The 22557-nt window shown below is 41.1% G+C and overlaps 1 protein-coding gene across 5 annotated transcripts in view; it reads right to left on the bottom strand.

Moving 5' to 3' along the window:
• FARP1 (FERM, ARH/RhoGEF and pleckstrin domain protein 1) overlaps positions 1-22557 on the bottom strand; it is a 200858-nt gene that overhangs the window by 61621 nt on the left and 116680 nt on the right. For all 5 annotated transcript variants that reach the window (XM_059839267.1, XM_059839268.1, XM_059839269.1 and 2 more), the window contains exons 3-5: positions 6420-6524; positions 1761-1803; positions 595-673 (exon numbers count right to left, since the gene is read on the bottom strand). In XM_059839267.1, coding sequence (XP_059695250.1) covers positions 595-673; positions 1761-1803; positions 6420-6524 — 227 coding nt within the window. The remainder of the gene's footprint in view (positions 1-594; positions 674-1760; positions 1804-6419; positions 6525-22557) is intronic.

The following is a 22557-nucleotide window of genomic DNA, read 5'->3' as shown; positions in this document are numbered from 1 at the left end:
AAATTCAAAGCTTAAATGAAGTTTTTGAAATGCACTGAAAAGCATTTAAACATTAGTATTAAGGTCCTCTGTCTGCATATGTGTATATTTCTCTACATTCTTATTTTTCATTTTATTCCTTCTCCTTTGCATTTCTCTATCTCCAAAGTCACACTTCCACCTGTGCAAACCTTTGGCATTTGTGTTGGCTACAAGACAGGGTCCAATGCTGCTGCAAATGAGCAATTCACACAAAACAGCTCTCTCCCAAATGGAGGTGCAGAGTCACACACGTCCCTTGGCAGAGGGGCACCCCAGGGTGCCCATACATGACTTGATCGTGCCAAAGAGAAAATCCTGGTGCCAAACTGACTTCTCTTGGGGTTAGTAAAGCTCTCCCAGGACTCCATATCCAAGGATGCAAAGGACTTCTGCACTTTGCAGAACCTCTCAGCACAGACTGCAGCTGAATCTTAGGGCCTGTTTTTTCAGGTGCATTCAAGGCTGGGACAAATAACACCAAGCTAAAATCCTCATCCAGTCATCTCAAATTTCATTTTCTCCCCTCTGATCATGAGAGATTTAACAAGAAGAAATAGTCACACAGCTACTAACCTTGTCAGTTCCTCCTGCAGCTGAGCGTGGTCAGGTGGGAAGAATTTTACCACAAATTTTACAACAACGTGCTTCGGTCCTAGGGAAAATGTCAAAGGAAGTTAACAAACATCATCTGGCCAAATATGCACAATGATGTACATGGGATGATTCACATAACCCGCAGTGCATGCAGACATGCTAACCTCGTGTCCTTTGGTAGTATGCAGGATATTTGGAAACTGCCCAATAAAATTTACACACAATAAAAGAGAACAGTAACTTGGTCAAGGGCTATTCTGCCAAAACCAAGTATGTTTTGAGCAATTACATCACCTGATCCAATAAAATATGTGTATCTACTTTCCTTGCTTCAGAACAGGAGGAAGCTAAAATACACTCTACTTTTGAAGTCCACTAGCAAATTACTATTTCTGTTTTAAGAACAGCACATTTTTTCCAATTCTTACAAGTATGACCAGTGACAAAAGGACCAATGCATCCCTATCTTGTGAGAGGGAGAGTTGCCAGAGCATACACTTAGACTAATATGACCAGAAAAGCACCTAGAAAAACAGAATCTCAATGGCAAAGCTCCATAAATTAAGAACTTGGCTGACAGTTGACAGAGAAAGAAAATAATCAGAACCTTTCCTGTTCACTTCTACTCTTTCCAGAGCTGGTGGCTATTTACAATTTCCTGTTCTTTCCTACCACCCACTGTAGCTTCCCCCATCCCTCTTTCCTCTTCTTGGTCTCCAAATGTCCCAGGCTCTGCAGCAATCTCCACACAGCGGTAATACATCTGCCAGCTCCATCCCAGTAATAAAGTCTTCCTGCTGTTTTCCTTCTATTCTGATTCCTGCTACTACCAGCCAGCAATGTATGTTCCTTTAGTCCTTTTACTGCACTCCTTTTCTCTACGAAGCTGTTCCCTCCATTGCCACCAGTGCCTCCTCCAGTGACTGACTGAAGCCCAGCCTCCCATGGGCTGGGGTCAGCCTGTTCATAGGCTCATGTGACATAACTTCACAGGTACATCTTTTAAGGACAGGCCAGAATCAGAAAATAATTCCAGCAACATTTAGTGCAGAAGGTTGAGAATATAAAGATTGCAACCGACAGAGTCCTAATTTATTCAAGTACTCTCAGATTGAGGAAAGAAATGTCAACAAGGAAGTACTTACTTCTAATCTGTTTCATAACAGGCTTCAAAAGATCGAGCCACACCTGAAAACAAAAGAAGGTGGTGTTATCATATCGAAACAAACTACCAGAGGAGCATTTTTAATTGCAGTACCTGGTTTATCAGTTAACTATTTATTCTTTCCAGTCATTACGCCTTCCTTAATTATACATGGTGGGTTTTCTCTCCAAAATTCTGAGAGATGCTCAGGTATCAGCACTGTGAATGGGCACAGCTTTCAAAGCAGTAGAGATTCAGAGAGCTGGGAAACAGTGAGGAAATCTCCTCCTCACTTGTCCCAGACACCAACAATCCCAGCACATGTGGTCAGGAGCCATTAATTTTGTGGAAAGAACAACTGAAATGAGGAGTTTAGGAAAAGACAGTCCTATATTGTCACTGAGTTCCAAACCCTGAATAATATTGACAAAGGGAAGTGAAGGGAGCTGGTGCTTGCCTTTGAGGCTGGGAATGCTGGACAAATGGAGAAATGAGATGGCAGAAGCCTACTGGTATGGGGGGGGACCCAACAGGAATCCCAGTATGAGGTCTGGCCATAAACGTTGAGCTCTGTTGCTGGGCTCCATGGAGGTGAAGGAGTCTCCCTCCCACCACCTGCAGGACGAATGTTCTCTCAGATCACAGCTGTGAAGCAGACAACAGGACAAGGCATGGGAGAAAGCTTACTTTTGAGCTATGGAACATCTTCTCTTTTCTATAAACCTGGAAAATTCAGGCCCAGGCACTCTTAACTAAGGACAGCATAACTTCTGCATGTAGTTCACTTGACAAGCCATTTTCCAGGACAGTGTGTGGGTCTTCTCTTCAGCTTCCCAAAGTGAAGCAGTGGGTGACAATGCAGTTTTGAGAGCCTATCCCCCCATCCTGCAGTCTCAAGTCAGAAAGGCTGGAGCAAAATGTTACAGAAAGCCAAGGAACAATCACACAGAAGGTAAAAGCCAGATGATTCACAGGCCCTGGAGACAGCTCACAGTCCTCAGCTGGTAACTACCCATGCCCATGATTTATATTTTGTTATCTCACTAAATTGCCCAGGGCCTCCCTTGAAGACATCTGGAACTTGTGGAAGAACGGCCTGAAACCATCACAAAGGTTAAAGCCATTAAAAACCAAATTACCTGAGTCTTCCTCTAGAAAAAGAGTATGTATTAGAATTATTACTTCTTTGACCTTTAGTAATTTTAGATTATGCAGCGACTGAAATATATTCAAAATATCAATTTCCCAAAATCACCTGAGAAGCCAGACAGGAGCAGGCCTATATCACTGCTGTAACTGCTCCAATGCCATGTGCCATTTTTATTATTACTAATATGAGGGATTCCAGTTAGCAGAGACCTCACAGCCCTCCCCTTTCCCACGCACTAATGTTACTCAATGGAATTCTTCTTACGTTTCTCAGTCTAGGAACGTCTTTTTCTTTTGTTTCAGAGGTTAAATAAACTTGGTTATCCAAGAACAGCAATACAGTTTTTAATCACATGTTAAACTGGTTCTGACACACTTTGACAGCTGAATAACTTAAAACTGTTTTGTTTCGGAAAGTTCGCATGTACATAATCTGCAACAAAGGTCAGGGACTTTGCCAAGTTTAATGACAGGGGGAAAAGACACCTTGAATATGAAATAGCCAATTTACAAGACTATGAGAATAATGTATTCTACTTGATGCCAAAAACAAACAAACAAAACACAAAAACCCCAAAACAAACAAACAAACCCACAAAAGACCCACCAAAAAAACCCAACAAAAAACCCCTCTGTTCTCCACAGAGGTGGTTTATGGGACAGCATGAGCACAGAAGTGCCCCATTCCTCTCTCTACTTTCCCAACCATTCTACAAGCAAGTCATAACATCCTTGAACAGACTGCTGGATACTGCAAATCCATGTACTGAATGCATGTAGTGAGAAAGGTGGGGCAAAACGACCATGTCATCACTACGGCCAAACCCAAACAATCAAAACTTCTGCATCGTGCAGCTCCCACACTGCACCTAAACACCATCAGTCTGAGACTGGTTTATAGACTGGAAAGGAAAACTAATGCAAGGACTTAATTAAGATGAATGTTTCTCATTTTCCCCAGAGCTACAATGCTAGATTATTTATTTGTTAAACAAAAGCTGGCATTCCACGATGGTGACCAGATTTCAGCAGCTGGAGAATTGGGGCAGACATCAAGTGTGATGAAACTCTGTGAAACCCCAGGCTTGGCGACAATGCCTCATTTTTCTCCTTGTCCCAGCAGGAAGTGGAGCACTCAGACCCTCCACAATCATCTCCCATGCAGATCTTGTCTGCTCCAAGCATGGCATGCTTGAATGTACACAGCTCCCAGGCAACTTGACATACCACTGTCAATATGTCAGATATGAGATCTGGAGCCTTGCATGTTGAAATAAACACAGCCAAATTGTGAATATATAACTTCACATACATATGATTACATCCAAACAAATATGGTCCAAATATTTATTTTTCCTTTTACATTTCAGTCTACACTGGAAAAGCAACTCATTCTCTTCAGATGATATGAATATAAAATATGCATGTGTGGTTGATTTCTCAGACATACTATTAACTGCAGGGTTTTTTACTTGCACAATGCTTGAGTTCTACATCATGGCCTTTAGGAAACTCAGAGATTTTTAAATACCATGGGAACATTCACCTCAATTGAATCATATAAACTGGTTACAATAAGTTAAGTGTAAATAATACCCTCAGAGTGCTGCTCCACATTGAAACAACAATTCATAATCAAATCTTCTGCTTCAGAGTTTCTGTGAGTTGCTTTTGGGTGACTGAAGGCATTAATTCCACTGAATTTCACCATTCTTGGGGCACAGCTGATTAGATATGGGGAAGGTTTATGGAGCTCCCCATTTTTAAGAAGCAAAGACTGGACCAACCAGCAAGGACATGGACTGGTGCTCTCAGATATTTGGCTGGTACTTTTTTTTGCAAGAGTAGGGGCCAGCGGAGTTACCATGCTCAATGCATGGAAGCATTTTCCTTCAGGTCAAACTGGCACTGTGCTTCAGGGGGTTTATCCCCCTTCCTCTTCCTCAGAGCCCTGCATCCCCCACTGTGACTGTCTGGACATATTTCCAGCCAGTCAATTCCTGCCACCATGAGGGCCTCGGGCAGCAGCAGCACCTCAATCTCTCCTGTGTTCTGCCTCAAGCAAATAAACCACTTTGTTTTCACAAGACTGAAAACTGTTAGTTTACTTCAGGTCTCTGAGCAAAACGCAGACAGTCATCTATTTAAAACTTAATGACCTGTGAAGTTAGAGAAGGCTGATCAAATGACCTTCTCTATTTCCTAGAAAACTAAAAGGATGTATAGACAACATCTTTTGTATAGATGTATTTCATCTATACAAAAGATGTTAGGATTTGTTTCAGTCTTACATACATACATCAATAATGCCAGAATGCCATTATTAACACAGCTACTTGGACCCTCTGCTGCAATGGTACTGTTGCACTGCTGAGAAAAGTTACTTTAAGCTCTCAAGTTACCTCAAGCATTAGCCAAGGGTATTTGGCAGAATGCTAACCCTTCCAGTGAACTGTGTTTTATGTAACTCCAGCAGCACACTGTGAAGCAGATCCCTTCTAAAGACTGACATCCATTTAAAAAAGAATCCTGTTCAATTATAGTTAGCCTAGAACACTACGACCACTAGCATTCTGTTTTAATGTCTATTGTCTAATGCCTGTGCCTGCACTAAGGCATGACAGACGAGATTCCTACTGTTCATTTCATCAAGAAATATTGTTCCTTATGCATATTTTAGCTAGATGGAAAGAACATAGATGTTTGGTTTTTTTTAATCAACTGCCCAAAATCATCTCTTTTAGGTCACCCAGGCCACTGGTGCAAAATTCACCTGACAGGCATGAAATCCAACGTACCTCAGAATGCACTAGGAAAGCAATCCAGGTAACTAGCACCCATGCTAGTAGGTTACATGATAAGTCTAAAATAAAACAAACTTCAAAAAGAAAGTCATTAAAGACTAAGAAGTCATCAGCCTATGGCTTTCTCTGGTACATGACATGGGCAGTGCAATGCCTGAACTGATCTCAGATTCCTGAGTGTCAGGACCAGGACACCTGCCTGTGCCACACAGCTCCCCAGAAAGGACTCCCATCAATCTTTGGGGGTGTTCTTGGACTTGCTTTCCTTTTTATTAACCTTGCAATATTTTATCTAACCCTTTTCTGACCCCATAATGTTTTTCATGAACTCTGCCACAATCATTGCAACTTTTCTATCAGCAGAGAAAGTTTATTTCTGCACTCCAAATCAGGCAGGACTATAAAATCAAGAGTTGAGGCTCTGTAACAGTCCAGCCTTTGGCTTCTGTACAGCAGCTTAGAAAAACAAAACACTTTCCCAACTTGTGTCTGAATTAGCCATTACTTTCAATGCAGATGAAATCTGACAGGAATAATCAGGTTTTAAAAACATTTCTTCAACTCCACTAGGCAAAAACAATTCTTTTATAGAAGTCCTTTCCCTTTTGAAGATTGAGGATTAAATATATCTTACAAGGAAGGAGCAGAAGGAGACAAAACAGTGTGCATGCAGATGAAAACCAGCTGAAAATGATCCTTTTACATACCATCATCTTTTTATGATCTGGAAATTCAAGGCCAAAATAGTCGCCTTCAACAAGGTTGAGGTGGTTGCAAACAGCATCATGCAAAACTTTCCCTGGAGCTCTTTGCTGTAAGAAGAAAACAAAACCTAGGGTTACAAAGATACTTTTAATTAGTGGCAGAAAAATTATTATGCTAAGAAATTATTCAGCAAACAACACTGCCAAAACTGTTTACAAAACCAGTGGATATTACAGCCATACCCAAGGGCAGTTGACAATAATTACACTAGACTTAAAGCTAAAGACTATATCCATCCATCCATGCATGGCAGCTCCGAATCCATCTTTAGTGCATTTTTATTTTTTGAGGGAAAAGTACTGTGAAATAGAAGAGGGGGACTTGGGATACAGTTTTCTTATGCCTACCAAGGCTAATTCCTGCTGTGAATTCTTATTTTATCCTACAGCCCTTCAAGTGATGTCAGGTGGTGCGTGTGCATCTGCGTACAACACAGATGTACGTCCTGGTTTCATTTCCAGGGTGTTCACTTGTCATACAAAACACCAAGGACTGAGGGTTTGCTGGATGCTGCTTGATAGGCAACAGGCTCAAGCCCTGGGTTCTGACTTCATATGTTCTTATCCCAAGCTGCCTGCTGGGAGGCACTGAGGCTGCTCCAGGCCTGTCTGTGCTACCCTGGCAGAGCTGGCAAGTGATTTGGAGGAGTCAAACACACTGAAAGCCTTCCCTCTATAAAGACCAGATGTTCTAGCCCAATATTAGCTCCCAGAGCCACTGCTCTGCTGATTGTAAGGATTCTTTTCATCAGCCCATCCATTAAATCCACACCTGCAGAAAATACTACAAATTACAGTTCACCAGCAAGTCTTCTGCAAAAACCCATCTCTGTATAAAAAGGCCAATCACTGAAATCAAATATTTTTGTTCCTTGGACAAATGCACCTATTTTAACTCAAGAGGCACTGAAACACAGGTCTACACTCACTTCAGAACAAATAATAACCCATTAAATTGCACAAACCCAGCTGTTACAAGAGAACAATCACATCCTGGATTTGCACTCAACCTATAGACTGGTCCCCTCCCTTTCAGCCCAGTAAATAATAGAGTAGAACGAAACAGTGGTAACCGAGTGAAGAAAAGACAACCATTACAGGTGGGCAGGCCAGCTCAGAGCTTGAGCCCAGGCCCTGGCATCTCCAGGCACTGCCCAGACCAAGAGCCTACTTGAGAGTGGGCAGCTGCTCAACCCCACCCCCTCCCAAAAGCATCATAATGCAGTCTGGTCTCTGTTTCACTGGGATATCAAAAAATAAAAACAGGTTTTTTCCACCTAGAGTAATACCCTAGGTGGGAAAAGCATCTTTCCAAAGGTAATTTATCAAACATTCTCTAATATGAGCTGTGAAAAGTACACAAGCAGTAGTCAGGCTTACAGCAGAGAAATTAAAGTGATGATGTTTTTCTAGGGAAAGCACATTTTCTAGGAAGTGTGTGCCACCAGAGCAGCACTGTCACCCTGGTCATGCAGAACACAATGACTGAACCCTTCAATGCTGGCTGGTTTTGAAAGTCTCAAGGGAAGAGCCAAGCTCACTTCTCCAAAACTTGCTGAACAGGTTTTTACCCAACGTATTCCCAGTGCTTCTGAGAGACCTGAGCCACCAGGAAGCAATATTCACTCAAGCCATTAACTATTTGTTAATATTTGTTGTAGCAAACATTAGCCTCATGAATACTATAAAAAAAACCCCACAGAACATAAGAACAATCACTGATAAACGTACTAATTTTTATAAGCATTCACCATAACCTGGCAGTAACTGAAGTAATTCAGACTAAAATGTCAAGAGGATACAAGGGAAAAAAAGACCTATGTTTTTATAGATAGAGCACTTTTGATCTGACCCAATGGCATCCAAAGTAAGTCTCAAGTGCAAGTGTAATTGAATACACTCTATGTTCTCCAGCTTCATAAAACCAAAATCATTCCCAGTGTTCACCACCCAGCCTGCACGGGCCATTGTGCCTTGCATGTCAGTTCCAACAGAAAGCTCCCCACACCTTCCACTCCACCTGTCACTGTACATAGGCACAAACACTAACACATCATCTCAGAGAAAGAGCTTCCTGCTAAGGACACTTCATTGGAGGCCACACAAGAATATGAAACATGTTAGGCTGAGTGCAAGAATTATATTATTTACTGCTCTGAAAACACACCTACAAATAATTTAGAAGTAAATATTTCTGCTTCCAGACTAGTCTCAGGTCTTCACAGTTTGGCTGGAGCTGCTAGAGAGAGGGAGAATGGGTTTATTAGTCATTCTCACAGCAAGAAGCCTTGGTAACATGCAAGTGAGTGTGTACATATGCCTAACTAAAGTATTTGATGGATTTCTGTCTGACAAAGATCAAATTTAATCTTTCCTCACTGGAAAAAAGAAGTGTCTCTGAGTGGAGATTTTTGACCAACAGGAAAAAAAAGGCAGAGAGCCACACCACGCAACATGAGCTGAAAAGAGCCTGGCTGTCTGATCTCAGGCCACGAGTAAAAAGCCTCTGATGAATACCTGCTGAGTGTTTCCACAAAGGTTTTTTTTTCTTACAGGCATTTAAACGATAGAACAGCAGTCTTGCAGTATTTATGTCACTTGGCATTTTCTCTGGAGTATGCCTCAATAAAATCAAATGCTTCTTACTCTAGTATTTGTAAATATTATTATTCTAAACTCATCTTATCTTTGATCAGTGTATCTCAAAATAAAATCTGACAGTTCCCTCAAAGGAAATGCTGTGCATATAAAATCTGCTGAGATTTAGAGCCTGATGAAACTCCAGTCTTGCAAGACCAGAAGGAGAAGTACAAGTACGACATCCACAAAAGCAGGAACGCTCAAGGTTTCAGAGAGATCTTGATTCAGTGTAGTTCCATGACATCTCTACTAAAAAATTTAAACACAGTAAATTAAAAGCTCAGTCCACTGGGTATGGAAGCAAACCAGGAGTCGTTCAGGGCACAGTAAACACGAGCTGACAGAGGGAGCATTCAGGAATGAGTGTGCCACACCGATGACATCATCTGAAGTCAACAGTTGTGCCTGACTTCAGCGAGGTTACAAGGCCTAGGAGAAAACACAAGTTTTCCACAGAACCTGGAAGGCATTTTCCAACCACGAAGCACGGCCTCACTGCCATGCCTCAGACAGCAAGTTCTAGGCAGGCTCCATTGGCTCCTGTTCCACAGCCCCATGGCAGCATCTGCATAAGCCAGAGCCTGGCTGCTTTCCCTGCTCCATGCCAGCATCAGTCTGCTCCATGGGGGTCACTGACATGGAAGCATGGAAGCAATGAAGGCTGGTGGCAAGACTATACCCCCAGACCACTTGCTGTGAGGGAGCAAGGGAAAGGAACCACGACGGCATGGTATCCTGATGGAATTCAGCTGGGGGAGGGTCACATGCTGTCCCAGGAGCTGGGAAGCACCTGCAGCAGGTGGCAGTCCCCTGCTCCTGTTTCTGCTGACAGCCAGATTTCTGTACAACCAATGAAAAAATACTGCAGCTCCAGGGAGCAACTCTTCCCACCCCAAACGAGCCATCTGAGCACACTGGCAGGGAACTTCTCCTGAGCAGTACAGGTGTATCTTTTACCCTGACAACAAGGAGCCCTGACATCTGTTTGAACCATCTGAGATGAGGAGGGCCCCAGCCAGACGGATATCCCAGAGAATTACTATTTTTCTCTTGATGTGGTATTTACTTATACCAAAATAATATTAGAAATTTATTACAATGAAAAGAAGCTCAATGACTTCCAGCTACACATTCTGATTCCTTAATGCATTTTGAACAGGTCTTTCATTTAGCTCTGTGAAATCACATTTTAAAAGTAGCTTTGCATTTTCAGAGAACGTCAAGTTCTAAATTATGAATAATGTGCATCATCACATTTAGCTGCAAGCTATGAAGGTACCCAGTCAAACTAGCCTGTTTTATGCATTATATATTCAATATTTTGCTGTCTTCTCGTTACCTCAGTCCTACTCAATTCGGCCTCACTCTACCCCCACCAAAATCCAAAACAGTATATTGCTCATGATCTTCCAACAGTAAATATTTTAACTGGTTCAACAATTCTTTCCTGTTCTAGCGAACACCAATCCTTTAAAAAAAAAATCCCTCTACATACTTGTTTAGACCAGTTTAGACTCTTTGACACAGACTGCAGCACAATTTGTTTTTAAAAAAAACCCAGAAAGTACATGGCTACATCTGATAGCCATGATACATGATATTCAGAGCTTTAAAAGCAGCAGGTTTGGACACATTACACCACCTCCCACAGTTCATTCAGCAATTATTTCACTAAATATGTACCAAAAAATAAGTATATATGTTTATGGTCAAATAGAGGTTTTACCATTTTTTATCTGTTCAGCGAAATAATCTCTGATCTCAGCTTGAACAGGTTTGAAAGGTTTTTGTTTATTTTCTTGTTTTTACATTACTGAGCAGTAATACCAGCTTAAAAGAACCAAATAAAAGAAACACTTTGTTCTGAACATTGAAAAATTTTAAGTCTGATTTTTAGTTGAAGTAAGAAATAGTTTCATGTGGAAACATAGACTACTCTGTTCTCTTTCTCTTCTTCAAAACTGCTGCAAATGGGTCACAAAGAAGTTTGGCTTGTTTTGGGTTTTAATTACACTTGCTTGTACGTGTTTTTGCTCATAGGAGAGAAAATAATTCCTTTATGTTCATATTAAAGAAAGAGGTACATTCATAATTCACACCTGGCACCACATAAAGGCAGGCATTTCTTCCACTGACACTCTCTTCCTATGACATTCTGGGTGCTCAAATGGTCTAAAATGAAATGTGACAATTTGGTCATGCTAAATATTTTACAAATATTTAAATACTATATGGCACAAAGGTTAAGCACGAGGTTTAAAATGTATTTGGTCTTTCAGGGTTAATGACCAAAAAAGTCCGTTTTTACTGATCAGCCTTTTATCAGATCAGCCAAATCAGATTGCTAAATTATTTTTATACTCCAATTTAATAACTGCATTGAAATGATTGTGAAAACTTCATTCAGTAACTTCATTACTATTTCTGAAGTCATACACAGTTGTAATCACTACTAAAAATAACCCCATGTTCTTAACTTTCTCAGTTATTTGAAACTGTTAAAAATTATGTATCTACAGTTTTGAAATGAAAGAAAACCAACCAAGAACTGTTCGTGATAAGCAAATAGTATAAAAAAAACCTCACAGATGAGATTGAGCACAGGGTTCTTAAACAAATAACTCTGTCAGAAATTTATACTTCAAAGAAGGCTCAGAAACTACTCAGAGGAGAACAATGCTGTCAGCATCTGAAGACAAATTTCATATTTTAAACAGTTCTCCTTACTGGCATAAAATGAAATGCATAATTAATATTTAGCAAAAGTCTATTTCCTGAAAGGTGGGATTAAAGGCAAGAATCACTGGTCTGAGTGTTGTTGCTCTGAACCTAATACTGCCAAGGCACTTGGAGACCCTCTGCCCTTCTTCTCCTCTCCTCCCTTTCAAAGCGTAGGTGTTAATCCTATAGGAAGGATTAGGTGAATATAAAAATAGCATTAGACCACCAAGATAGCTCTTACACCTGGGCTTACTAGTTTTTACCAGGCTGTCCAGCTCAGACTGGGTAGTTGAGAAGTGTTGGGAGAAGTGTGATTCATCCCTCCTACATCCCAGGCCAAAGAAGGGCAGCAAAGTGGCACCTTTGAACAGAGCAGCCACACACTCCCACCTCTGCTTTTTAGCAGTGGACCTGCAGCCACCAGGTATGCATCCCATCTGAAAAGGGGCTGCAGGAGAGGCAGATTTTTATGATAACCTAAAGGCACCTCATTCTTTTTAAGATATTTTCCATTTGAATGTAGTTGAGGGCTCAACTGCTGGCATGTATCCCACATGCTTTTGCACAGACTGTGCACATGCCATCAAAGGGTGGATTGAGGCCAGAAGCAGCAACAGAATAAGGCTCTTATGCTGCCGTAAAAACGGGTGATTGATCATCTGCTGTGTGTGTACAATGAGACTATTTAGTGTTCTTTTCTTTCAAGATTTTAGTGGACTGCTTTTGCACTCACCACATAAGCTGTATTCCCTTAATGCCAGTGGCTGCCTTCCACAGTCTCTGATGCACCCTTCTACCCTTCGGTCAGTTTTGGTGGTGGTGGCACCTCTTTTTAAACAGCACGATTTGAAGATATGGTAGTTTTTACTTCAGGTATCTTTTACTGCCCTTAAAAAAAATGCAACTGCAAAGTTAAACTTCCCCCCCCCTCAACTACCTATCAGCTATGACAAATTTCAACAACTATCTTAGGAATTTCTTTGCTAACCAAAAATCAACATAGTAAACAATTAGTGAGGCAAAGAGTACAAAGAGAAGTGGTTTAATAACTCTCTCATTTGCTTGAATTTATGGCATGATCTCCAAAAGAAAACTACAGCTTTCTATATTTGAAGCATGGATTTGTTATTGTGACCATGGTCTTGGGTTTCTAACCACGACAAACTGGCTTATGTCAAAATATTTTCTAAAATAGGCAGAAGCAGGTGGACTGCTCTTGCACCTTAAACTCTCTTCCAATGCTCAAAAATCAAATTCAGTAGAAATAGCCAACAGTAAAATTTAGGTGAACAGTAAATACTAAATAATCCACTTTAATAGTTAAATGCCATGGGAGAAAAAAGAAAAATATTGTCTAGCAAAGCTAATGAAAAGTTTTATGATGAAGCTATTTTCAGTACTGCTTGGTTAAGCTGTCTCTTATAGCAGAGTCAGATTAATACAAAACTCAGCTACAGTAAATCCTCAGGTAACTGCACATCTCCATAATTACAGTACAGTACAGCTATGGAGCTGGAGCCTCTGCTTGGTCTATTTTCAGTTGGCTCATAAAATTGCAGCTTTGCACCTTAATGGGCAAACACCACCCACATTGTATTTATTACATATGCCATTTCAATGGGCATGAGAGGACACAAAAATGGAGGAGAGATGGGCTGGGCACCTTCAGGACTGAGCTTTCCACATCACAAACCAACGTGTCATCTCCAGGTGTAATCCTCCAATAATTTGATTTCTTTGCAGTTCTTACAAATGCAGACTGATAGTAATACTGATTTTATTTGCCATCTTTCAATTATTCAGATTTCTAGTGGACAAGATGTTTGTTTCTGCAGAATCAGCAGCAACCACCACAAAGTTAGTGGAGCACTTTGTAAAGAAAAAAGAGGAAGAAAGGGGCAGATTCATGGAGCCTAGAGAACTTCCTCCAAGTAACTGTAGAGACAAACTTCCACAGAATTTTTTTCACACATTCATCCCTCTTTCATCAATGCCAAAGAAAAACTGAAACTCACAGGCTAAACACCACAAACCATATAAACCAAAAATATTCAGCTTTTGGCCACAGTAGTCTAAGGACACATCTGTTTGTTACAAAATGTTACTCATGGTGAAAAGCATTAACAAAATACTTCATGATTAGTTTCCTGGTTCACTGGTTCCTTTGGCTCTGTTTACAGCATTTTAACTAGCTGGCATCTCACTCTGATAGAAAGTAAAAAGTGATCTTGTATGAACTTTTCTGTACTGATTTTACAAGATCCTACACTTCACACATATGCAACTAAAATTCACTTTATCGATTTAAAAGTGGCGCTCTGATCACATCTGCTTTTATGAATTCAACTGGAAAATTTCATTGTTATCTGCCTAAAACTCCTCTAAGAAATTGTCCAATGGAGACAACTCATTACTTCCCATGAAATGTGAATGCTGAGCTCAGTAATGCCAAAAACCCCTAACCCCAAATCCAGGTCTCTGCAGAAGCTAATTAGTCCTCCTGGAAAAAAACAAACCTTGTTTCTTGTAGTACAGCCATAATTTCCTTGAGATAGGTGTAAAACATTTGTGGGAAAACAGCAGGGGCAGAGCAAGTCTTTTAAATAACTGTTTAAGGCTGCAAAATTTCACCAACCAACAATTAAATTCTTAGGACTTCCAGTGGGAAACTCTTGGCAGCACCACTGTTACTAAAATTACTTTCCTTGAACATCATCAAAATGCACAGTGTGGACAAAAAAAATGAGGCATTAAAAGAACAATGAGAAAACTTACTAAAAATATGTCATCTTATTTCCTAAATTAGCTCCTGTATATGCTGAGTCATCTCTGCCTAATTTTAGCAAAACTGAAAGTGGTTTGTGGCTGTTGTTCATCCCCTTAGCAAGGCAACCATCCACTGCTGGAAGTGACTATTTTCCTTTCTGAGGAGGAACATCCACATGATGTATTCCAGCCTCAGAGCCTTGACACTGCATGGTGATGACTTGCAAAAACCAGAGCCAGCCCATGACAAATTTAAGATCTTGGTGTGAGTTGCAGGGCAGATGCATTAAACAGTGCTTTCCTCATGATCTGAAACACACAACTTTGCAAGTCAGCATGCAAGAAAGGTGGAAGGCAACAATACTTTTGTGCTACATGGCTTTTTTAAAACCAGGTGCACACTACAAATTTGTCACTGAAAAGCTGTGTCTAGTTCAGAGGGGCAATAAGGGAGGGAGCCACACCAAAGCCATTCCAGCTATGACACCAAAACCCTTAGTGGACACACAGGAGGCCAGCAGGCATCTCTCTAACAAAGATTACCTCTGAGTTATCTATGTTTAATTGACAGCCAGGAGTGTACCTGGGCAGATGTCTCCATCTGGCATGAGCTGCAACTCCACCACGAGGCTCTGCCCGTGGGGATGTGCCTGCCAGCATTCTGCAGCCCAAGGATGCCCACAAAACAAGCCCAGCATGTGCACTGTGGGCACTGGCTTTGGAAAGCACACCACAAGATTTCTTTTCAGAAACCAGATGGGAGTTTGATGTGAAGTTGATAGAACCTCATTTTTTAGAACGTTTTCTTTATGGAAAGCTGTTTTACTAAAGCTGAACTCTGGAACCAAGCATATACCTGTCAAATAAATGTTGGTATTACTTTCTCTCCCTCCAAGCAAAAAACTGAATGAGTTTAACCCCCGGCCCTGGCACTATTTAGTGGCACACTGTGCTCGTTGTTTCTTGGGAAGAGCTGCAACTGAGGCTCAGAACACTCATTAAAAATACCTCAGATTGAATTTCATAGCCCACAACTTTTGAAAAGGAATATAATGGCACCATTCAGGGCTTTCAGTGTAATTCAGCAGCGTAGCAGCCAGCGCATAATTGGGGATGGAAAACCCAAACTCTGTGACACCCCTCACCCCTTGCCTCCCACTTTTACCACTCCTCTCTCTGTTTCAAGGCAAAAGCCATTTAACCACCTTCTCAAGTTTTCTTTTTTTAATGTTAAGAAGTGCTTGCTTCTCTGTTTTGTTTTCTTTGCCTGCTCATTTTTCCTCATTTTCTTTACACATAAGCAAACACTTTGCTAGAATGAAGGAGTAGGCAATTCTTAAGTCATCAAATGTAAAACCAGAACCTTTATATACAGACTGGAAACATGAGAATATGAAGTGTTATGGGAATATGGGAGTTATTACTATAAAATCAGGTTGAGATGCAAAGCAACTATTTATTATTTCTATTTTGGTACATTTTAGTTCAACCATGATTGTACTAAAATCCTTTGAAGAAAACAATTTCATTTAAATGCAAGTCCAAGACCTGGAAAAAAACTTCACAACAAACCCCAACAAAAATAAGAGGTGTTCAGGGAAAATATTAAATCCTAACTCTAAAGAAAAAACAAATGGCAACAGGAAAAACTGACTTTCAATCAGTCTCAACATTACTATTAGTCTCAAAAAGAGCTCACACCATCCAGGACTGCATATATTTTACTTTTTGTTTTTATCAGAGGCAGGAAAGCACATTTTAACAACTGGATACAGAAGTTTCCAAAAAGGACACTCCTAGATGAAGCCTTCAGCCTGTGGCTGTTACTAAGCTATAATGTAATAATTTTACACCCTAAATCTTTGTCTTCAGCTAGGCCTTGTTCCAGCTGGATGAAGTGCCCTGACAGCCAAAGTGCAAGGCAGGGTAAGGAAGACAACCTTGCATGCAATTTAAATTAAGACTTTCTGTAGAACCCATTTGGTACCAGCCTGTCTTCCAAAACTGATGTGGACTGTCTAAAGAAAAGCTTGGCTGCAGCATTCTGCAACTGCTCCAGATTGGACATGGAGTAATCTTGTATTTACGTGTGAAACTGAAACAGGGATGATCTGAGTTCATTCCTAATGAGCAAAATGCATATCAACAACACGCTTTCATGGAAGCAAAACTTGCAAGGGCAAAACAAGTCTCAAAAGCAATCCCTTCTTTAAGTATCTGAAAGGCAGAACTTTTAAGTAGTTTTTTGCTAGTCAAATCCCCAATACACAAAAGTTTCTTGTTTGGTTGCACAAGACCTCTCACCAGCCTGATGGATGTACAGGAAATGTGTTCAATATTTCTCTAAGCAGCCTTGAAAGACCTTAAAACTGAATATACTTGGAGTCTGATCCGTCTTTTAAACATGGGAAGGCACAGGAGAAGAAGTGAGAACTGTCTTTACTCTTAGGGTATTTGCAAGGGGAAGACACAAGCTCTGTTTTGGGCATCACTGAAAAGTGCTACCTTTAGTTTGGGACACAAACTAGAGTGGACATAGGAATTAGGGGAATTGGTATGGTAAGAGTTACAATAATGGCTGCTTCTACCAGCAGATTTCAGAGGCACCTCATAATGATGTAGCCAAGGCATAATTTCAAGGAAAGATAAAAAATAACTACCTCCCTTTTTAATATAACTAGACAGTTTTCAGAGTCATCCTCAGGAGCTTTTCCACTCTTCCTTTTGTAGCCTGCCTGCAACTTGCAGTGTCTCCTCACACAGCAGATGCTCTAAAAATTCCATCCATGGGTCATCTCATGTCTCTGAAAGGTGGAACTGCCTCTAGACTGGAGGAGTCTGATGAATGGTTATGTCAGCAAAAACCACATAGCCACAGCCGTGACTGGGGGGAGCACGAGTGCAGCGGTGCCGGTGTGCACTGCAGAAACAGTGACTTCACCTCCAGCCACTTCGAAATCCAAACCTGCCGGGACTGACCTGCATGTTCAACCCAGCATCAAACAGCAAAGCAGCACAGCCAGAGCAGAGAGCTGCCTATAAAGGTGTGGCAAACCAGGCAAAGAAGGGATTTGTGCTCATATCTCTGGAGCAGAAGGAGGTGAAGAGGCAAGAAAGGCCAGCAGGATTTCCAAGCTGTACAGGGTGTCTGTTAACAGCATGTGCCTGCGCCAGGCAAAAGCCTCTCATTTATCTCCAGAGAGCTTCCTCCTGACTGTGAGCAAGATTTTACTTTCACCTATGTTGAAGGTGGAACATTCAACTTCCACCTGATTTCCCACCACTTCTGCATGTGTGTGTGTGCATATATGCGTGTGTACCTTACAGTGCCTCCTATTAATGTGAAATACTTCAGAGACAGGAATGTACACCCTTCTGCTTCACTGCTCATTCAGCCATACCAGCTGTTCAAGCTAAGGAGATTCCTAGGAGATCTGCTCTGTGTCACTCAGATAGAGGCCTCAAATATCAAAGGAAAGCATCACCACTTACTATCACAAGTGCATAAACACAGCCTCACCACTTACTATCACAAGTGCATAAACACAGCCTCTGAAACACAACTTTTACAGATTCTATTTTGTTTTACTGTGCAAAAATGTTTTCTTTTATGCTCTGTTTAAAAACCGTATGTTGTACAGAATTAGTTACTGTGGTTTGAGCTTTGGACAAAATTGCTAAAACACATCTTTAGGCACAGCAGGTTTAAAAAGGCAAATGAGCCATTCAGCTGTTTTTTCCTTAAGGCCAGAATCCAGCACTGCCGTATTAGATACCACTTAGATATAAACGAGCTTTATCAGCAACAACAGACTTCGTGGGAAATAAGCATTCTCTGTTCAAGGTACGTCAAAGAGAAGTCTTTGGGGATGTGCTATCAAAAGTCAAACATCAGGCAGCCACAATGAGACTTTTCTGACCACATTTTCAGTCTGAGTTGAATTCCTCCACAAGGAGTTTTAATCCATTTAACCTTGAGGATAATGTGTGTAGCTGGAAAAGGATTTGATTTTATCTAATTTGTGGGTTTTTCTTAATGCTGAAACCCTAGTTCTTATGTCTTTAGAGATAGCATAAATCTCATTTTAAATTTACATTTGTAAATATAATCTGTTTAATGTTAACACCCAGGTAACTTAGAGATTCCTGGGCTATGTGAGAGCAATACATTTCATTTACAACATAACAACATAATTGGATCATACAACATAGCATAGCAAGCTGTGTTGGAAGGGACTTACAAGGAATATTGGAGTCCATCTCTGGCCCTGCACAGGACCATCCCCAAGAGTCACACCATGTACACAAGAACATTTTCCAAAGGCCCCTTGAGCTCTGTCAGGCTGGTGCTGTGACCACTGCCCTGGGGAGCCTATTCCAGTGCCCAAACACCCTCTAGGGGAAAAACCTTTTTCCAGTATTCAACCCAAACCTCCCCTGACACAACTTGAGGCCATTCCCTCAGTCCTGTCACTGTCCATAGACGAGATCAGTGTCTGCCCCTTCTCTTCTCCTCATGAGGAAGCTGTTACTGCAGTGAAGTCTCCCCCCAATCTCATCCAGGCTGAATGGACCAAGTGACCTCAGCAGCTCCTCACACAGCTTCCTCTCCAGGCCCTTCATCATCCTCTGGACATTCTCTAACAGCTTTATATCTTTCTTATTTGGCGTTGCCCAGCACTGCATACAGGATTCAAGGTGAGGCCACAGCAGAGCAGAGCAGGACAATTCTCTCTCTCCCTTGATTGTGCTGTAAGTGATTATGACCAAGATGCCTAGTATGAAACTTAGTAAATATACTTCATCTCTGCCTATTTATAAAATGTTTAGGTTATCCATGCTCTCACCAGCCCTCAAGTGAAGTTCTATGCCAGCATACATACATACTTTAGTGATCTCCATCAAAACACTGTCTTGCTACCAGCTTCAAGAATTATCTTTCTTCATCATAATTTACTTAGAGAAGTCAGACAACCCTGTCAGACTCAGAAAAGATCTCCTTAGGCAAAGAACTTTTGTCTGCAGAAGACCACAATGGCATTGACCAATGATTACTGCTATTATACTTCTTGTACTGGACTTAATTTTTCTTCACAATGTGTAATAATGCTTGACAAAAACACCATGTGACTAAACCAGGGAGAGATCTAACCCTGATGTGGCATTAAGCAAACAATACTATCAGCTTTTGCTTTTTCAGACTGTAAGTATTTCTTGAATTGTTGCTACCAAACAGCTTGAGGCATCTTGTCTACACTAAAACATCAAGCAAGGTCTTGGCCAGGAGAAGGGCTTAGCAGGATGAGAAAGGTAAGTGAAGACACATGTCACTGGCACCCTTCTGGCTCTTTAATTCTTCCCAGATCATCAATATTCCTTGACAGGTCCATTCAAGCTAACCAAAGGCAGCAACTTCTGAGTGAGTCCTGGTGGGAGACGCCTTCAGACCACACAGTGGGGGGAGCTGAGGAGGTTGGATATCATGTCCCAAGCAAGCCAAGGATTTATTAACCAAACAAAGTGCTGCAGTTCTGCTTCCAGCTACCCAGAGAACACAAAGAAAGATAAAAAGCCTTCATGTTCATACTAAAACAGCAGGTCTAAAATCATGCTGAGGAAATGCAAATAATAGCAAATGTAGAGGTCTGTCATAATTGCAACTTACATCTCATCCCCTCTACTGGTACTAAAAATCCTACAAAGTAATTAGTACATGCTACAAGCAGCTACAGAACATTTTGCTCCAAGAGCAAAGTGCATTTTACTCAAGTGGCAGTATGATATAGAGATTAGACCAGTGACAGGTTCAGTGTGTGGCTCTCACCCTGTGGGACCATCACACCCGGACAGTCTCGGCACTGGAAACAAGCAGTACCTCCAGTTTAAGTTAAAGCACAAATGCTGACAGACAATACATCCCACTGCTCCCATAGGCATGTGCCTACAGCCACAAGCTGCCCCTACTTTCCCTCCATAGCCGACAGGGACAGGGAAAAGGGCTGAAAACGAAAAAATGATCCAAAAGAATTCAATTCCCTCCCAGATAATTCCTTTCATGCAACATATCACAACTATATGTAGACTGTGAACAACTGAGGCCAGGAAAAGGTGAGGTATGCTCATCACTGTCAATAACAATTCATTCCAAGCCCACACACTTCCTTCTCACTCGTAAAGAAACACGATTTCCCAGCACTGGGAGTGCTCTTCACTCCCAGTTACATGCTAACCAGGACACACAATTTCACATTATTTACTAGGGTATGTATTTACCCCCACTACCCTCAGAGCCTTGAGTTGAGATTTCTCCATTTTAACAGCAATTAAGCATCCAGTTGCCCTGGAATTCCTCCATGTCAAGTGAAAAGGAAGGGTACTTTAGGAGAAACACTCAGGCCAGGCAAAACTGACCAGATGAAGCTGGCCTTCATCTCATTGCTACTTTGCTTCTGCCCCTGGATAACATGATCTTTAATATGGTGGTGCGCTTATTTCTTGCTATCATTAACATTCATGACGTATTTTGTCTACTTGCTTTTAGGAAACAGATAAGTGCTTACATAAAAGATATTAGAGGACATAATCAGCATATTTTAAATAGTCTTCTGAAACTGAATTCAAATGAGTAAACTACTAATGACAAATATTTCTCAATTGAAAAAATATGTAGTTCACATCCATTATGAATGGCTAGCTTTCACCACCAGCTATTTCAGCTATTTCCTGACATTAAATCAAGTATTTAAGGAAAGGCTTGCATTTCTTTTTGAGTGATTCTGAATATATCTGGATATATGCCTTTGCTGGAGATTTATAATTAGGGTTAGGATTAGAGTGAGTAATTTTAAAAGCTTGAGAAATCACAAGATCTGTTTGACATCAATACGGAATAGAAAAATTCTACAGACCACATATCTGCCATTGTACAAAAAGCCATTCATCCTGAAAGCAGCGGAGACTTGAACTTCCCCCATCACCTGCACTTCAGCAGAAGCACAACCAACGCTCCTCCACTCCTGATAATTATGATCAAAAGATGACACTATTACAATCCACTTCACTTCTCATAACTGCTGGCAACAGCGTCCCCAAATGTCCCTAAATGCACTTGTGTACCCAATTGTGCCTAAATATGCTTTTAAATAAGGCAATGAATGCATTAAAAGCAATGCATTTCCAGCAGGGCTGAGCTGTGGGGCAAGTGGAGGGCTCATGCAGAGCACTCCCACAGCTACACCAGTGGCCACAGTGGAATTTAACTCACCCAAATTCAGCTGTCTGAAAGTTACATGTTATGCCTTAAGTTATTGTCTAGCTTGTCTCTCCACAGCTGGACGAGAGAAGGGTATCGTTGATAGGAAATTCATCCCATCTGGAGAGAGATGGCTCACATGCTTGGGGTGCCTTGCCCACTGGCACAACTCTCACCCCATGGAAAACTGGGAGAGCCTTTCTTACTCCTTGTGAATCTGATGTTCAAACAACTAAAATGAGATGAGATTGAGATGAGATTGAGATGAGATGAGATTTTCTTATCTAAAACCTTTCTAGGCAGGATTTTATGGTCCCACACTTTTTACTTGCAACTTTTCCACATGCCTGAGATACCATACATGTGGCATTTCCTTTCCTGGGAAACAGAAGAAAGAGACGTTTTTATAAAGCTGATATTTAAGCAAGATAATGGTCTTGAAAAGCTTGAAGAAGACCACACCAGACAGAGCAGAAATAAAGACAGTAGGATTGAGAATGTATTACAAGAAGGACAGGTTCTCAGAGCTGAGCTACAGCACAGGCTATGAGCAACAGCAAAATCCTCCTTTTTCTACATGTGTTGACAACACATTTTGCTTCTAATTCTGGATCGTAAATCCCAAGTTTTCCCAAAGCAAAAAGAACTAATTCCATTCAACAGCATGATGAGGTGCTCTTCTGGAGAAATTGTTGCCTGTGG

Source organism: Haemorhous mexicanus, chromosome 2 (genome assembly GCF_027477595.1).
Source record: "Haemorhous mexicanus isolate bHaeMex1 chromosome 2, bHaeMex1.pri, whole genome shotgun sequence".
Taxonomy (NCBI): Eukaryota; Metazoa; Chordata; class Aves; order Passeriformes; family Fringillidae; genus Haemorhous; species Haemorhous mexicanus.
Note: the sequence above shows the minus strand (reverse complement) of the source record. Positions and strands in the feature narration are given on the sequence as shown.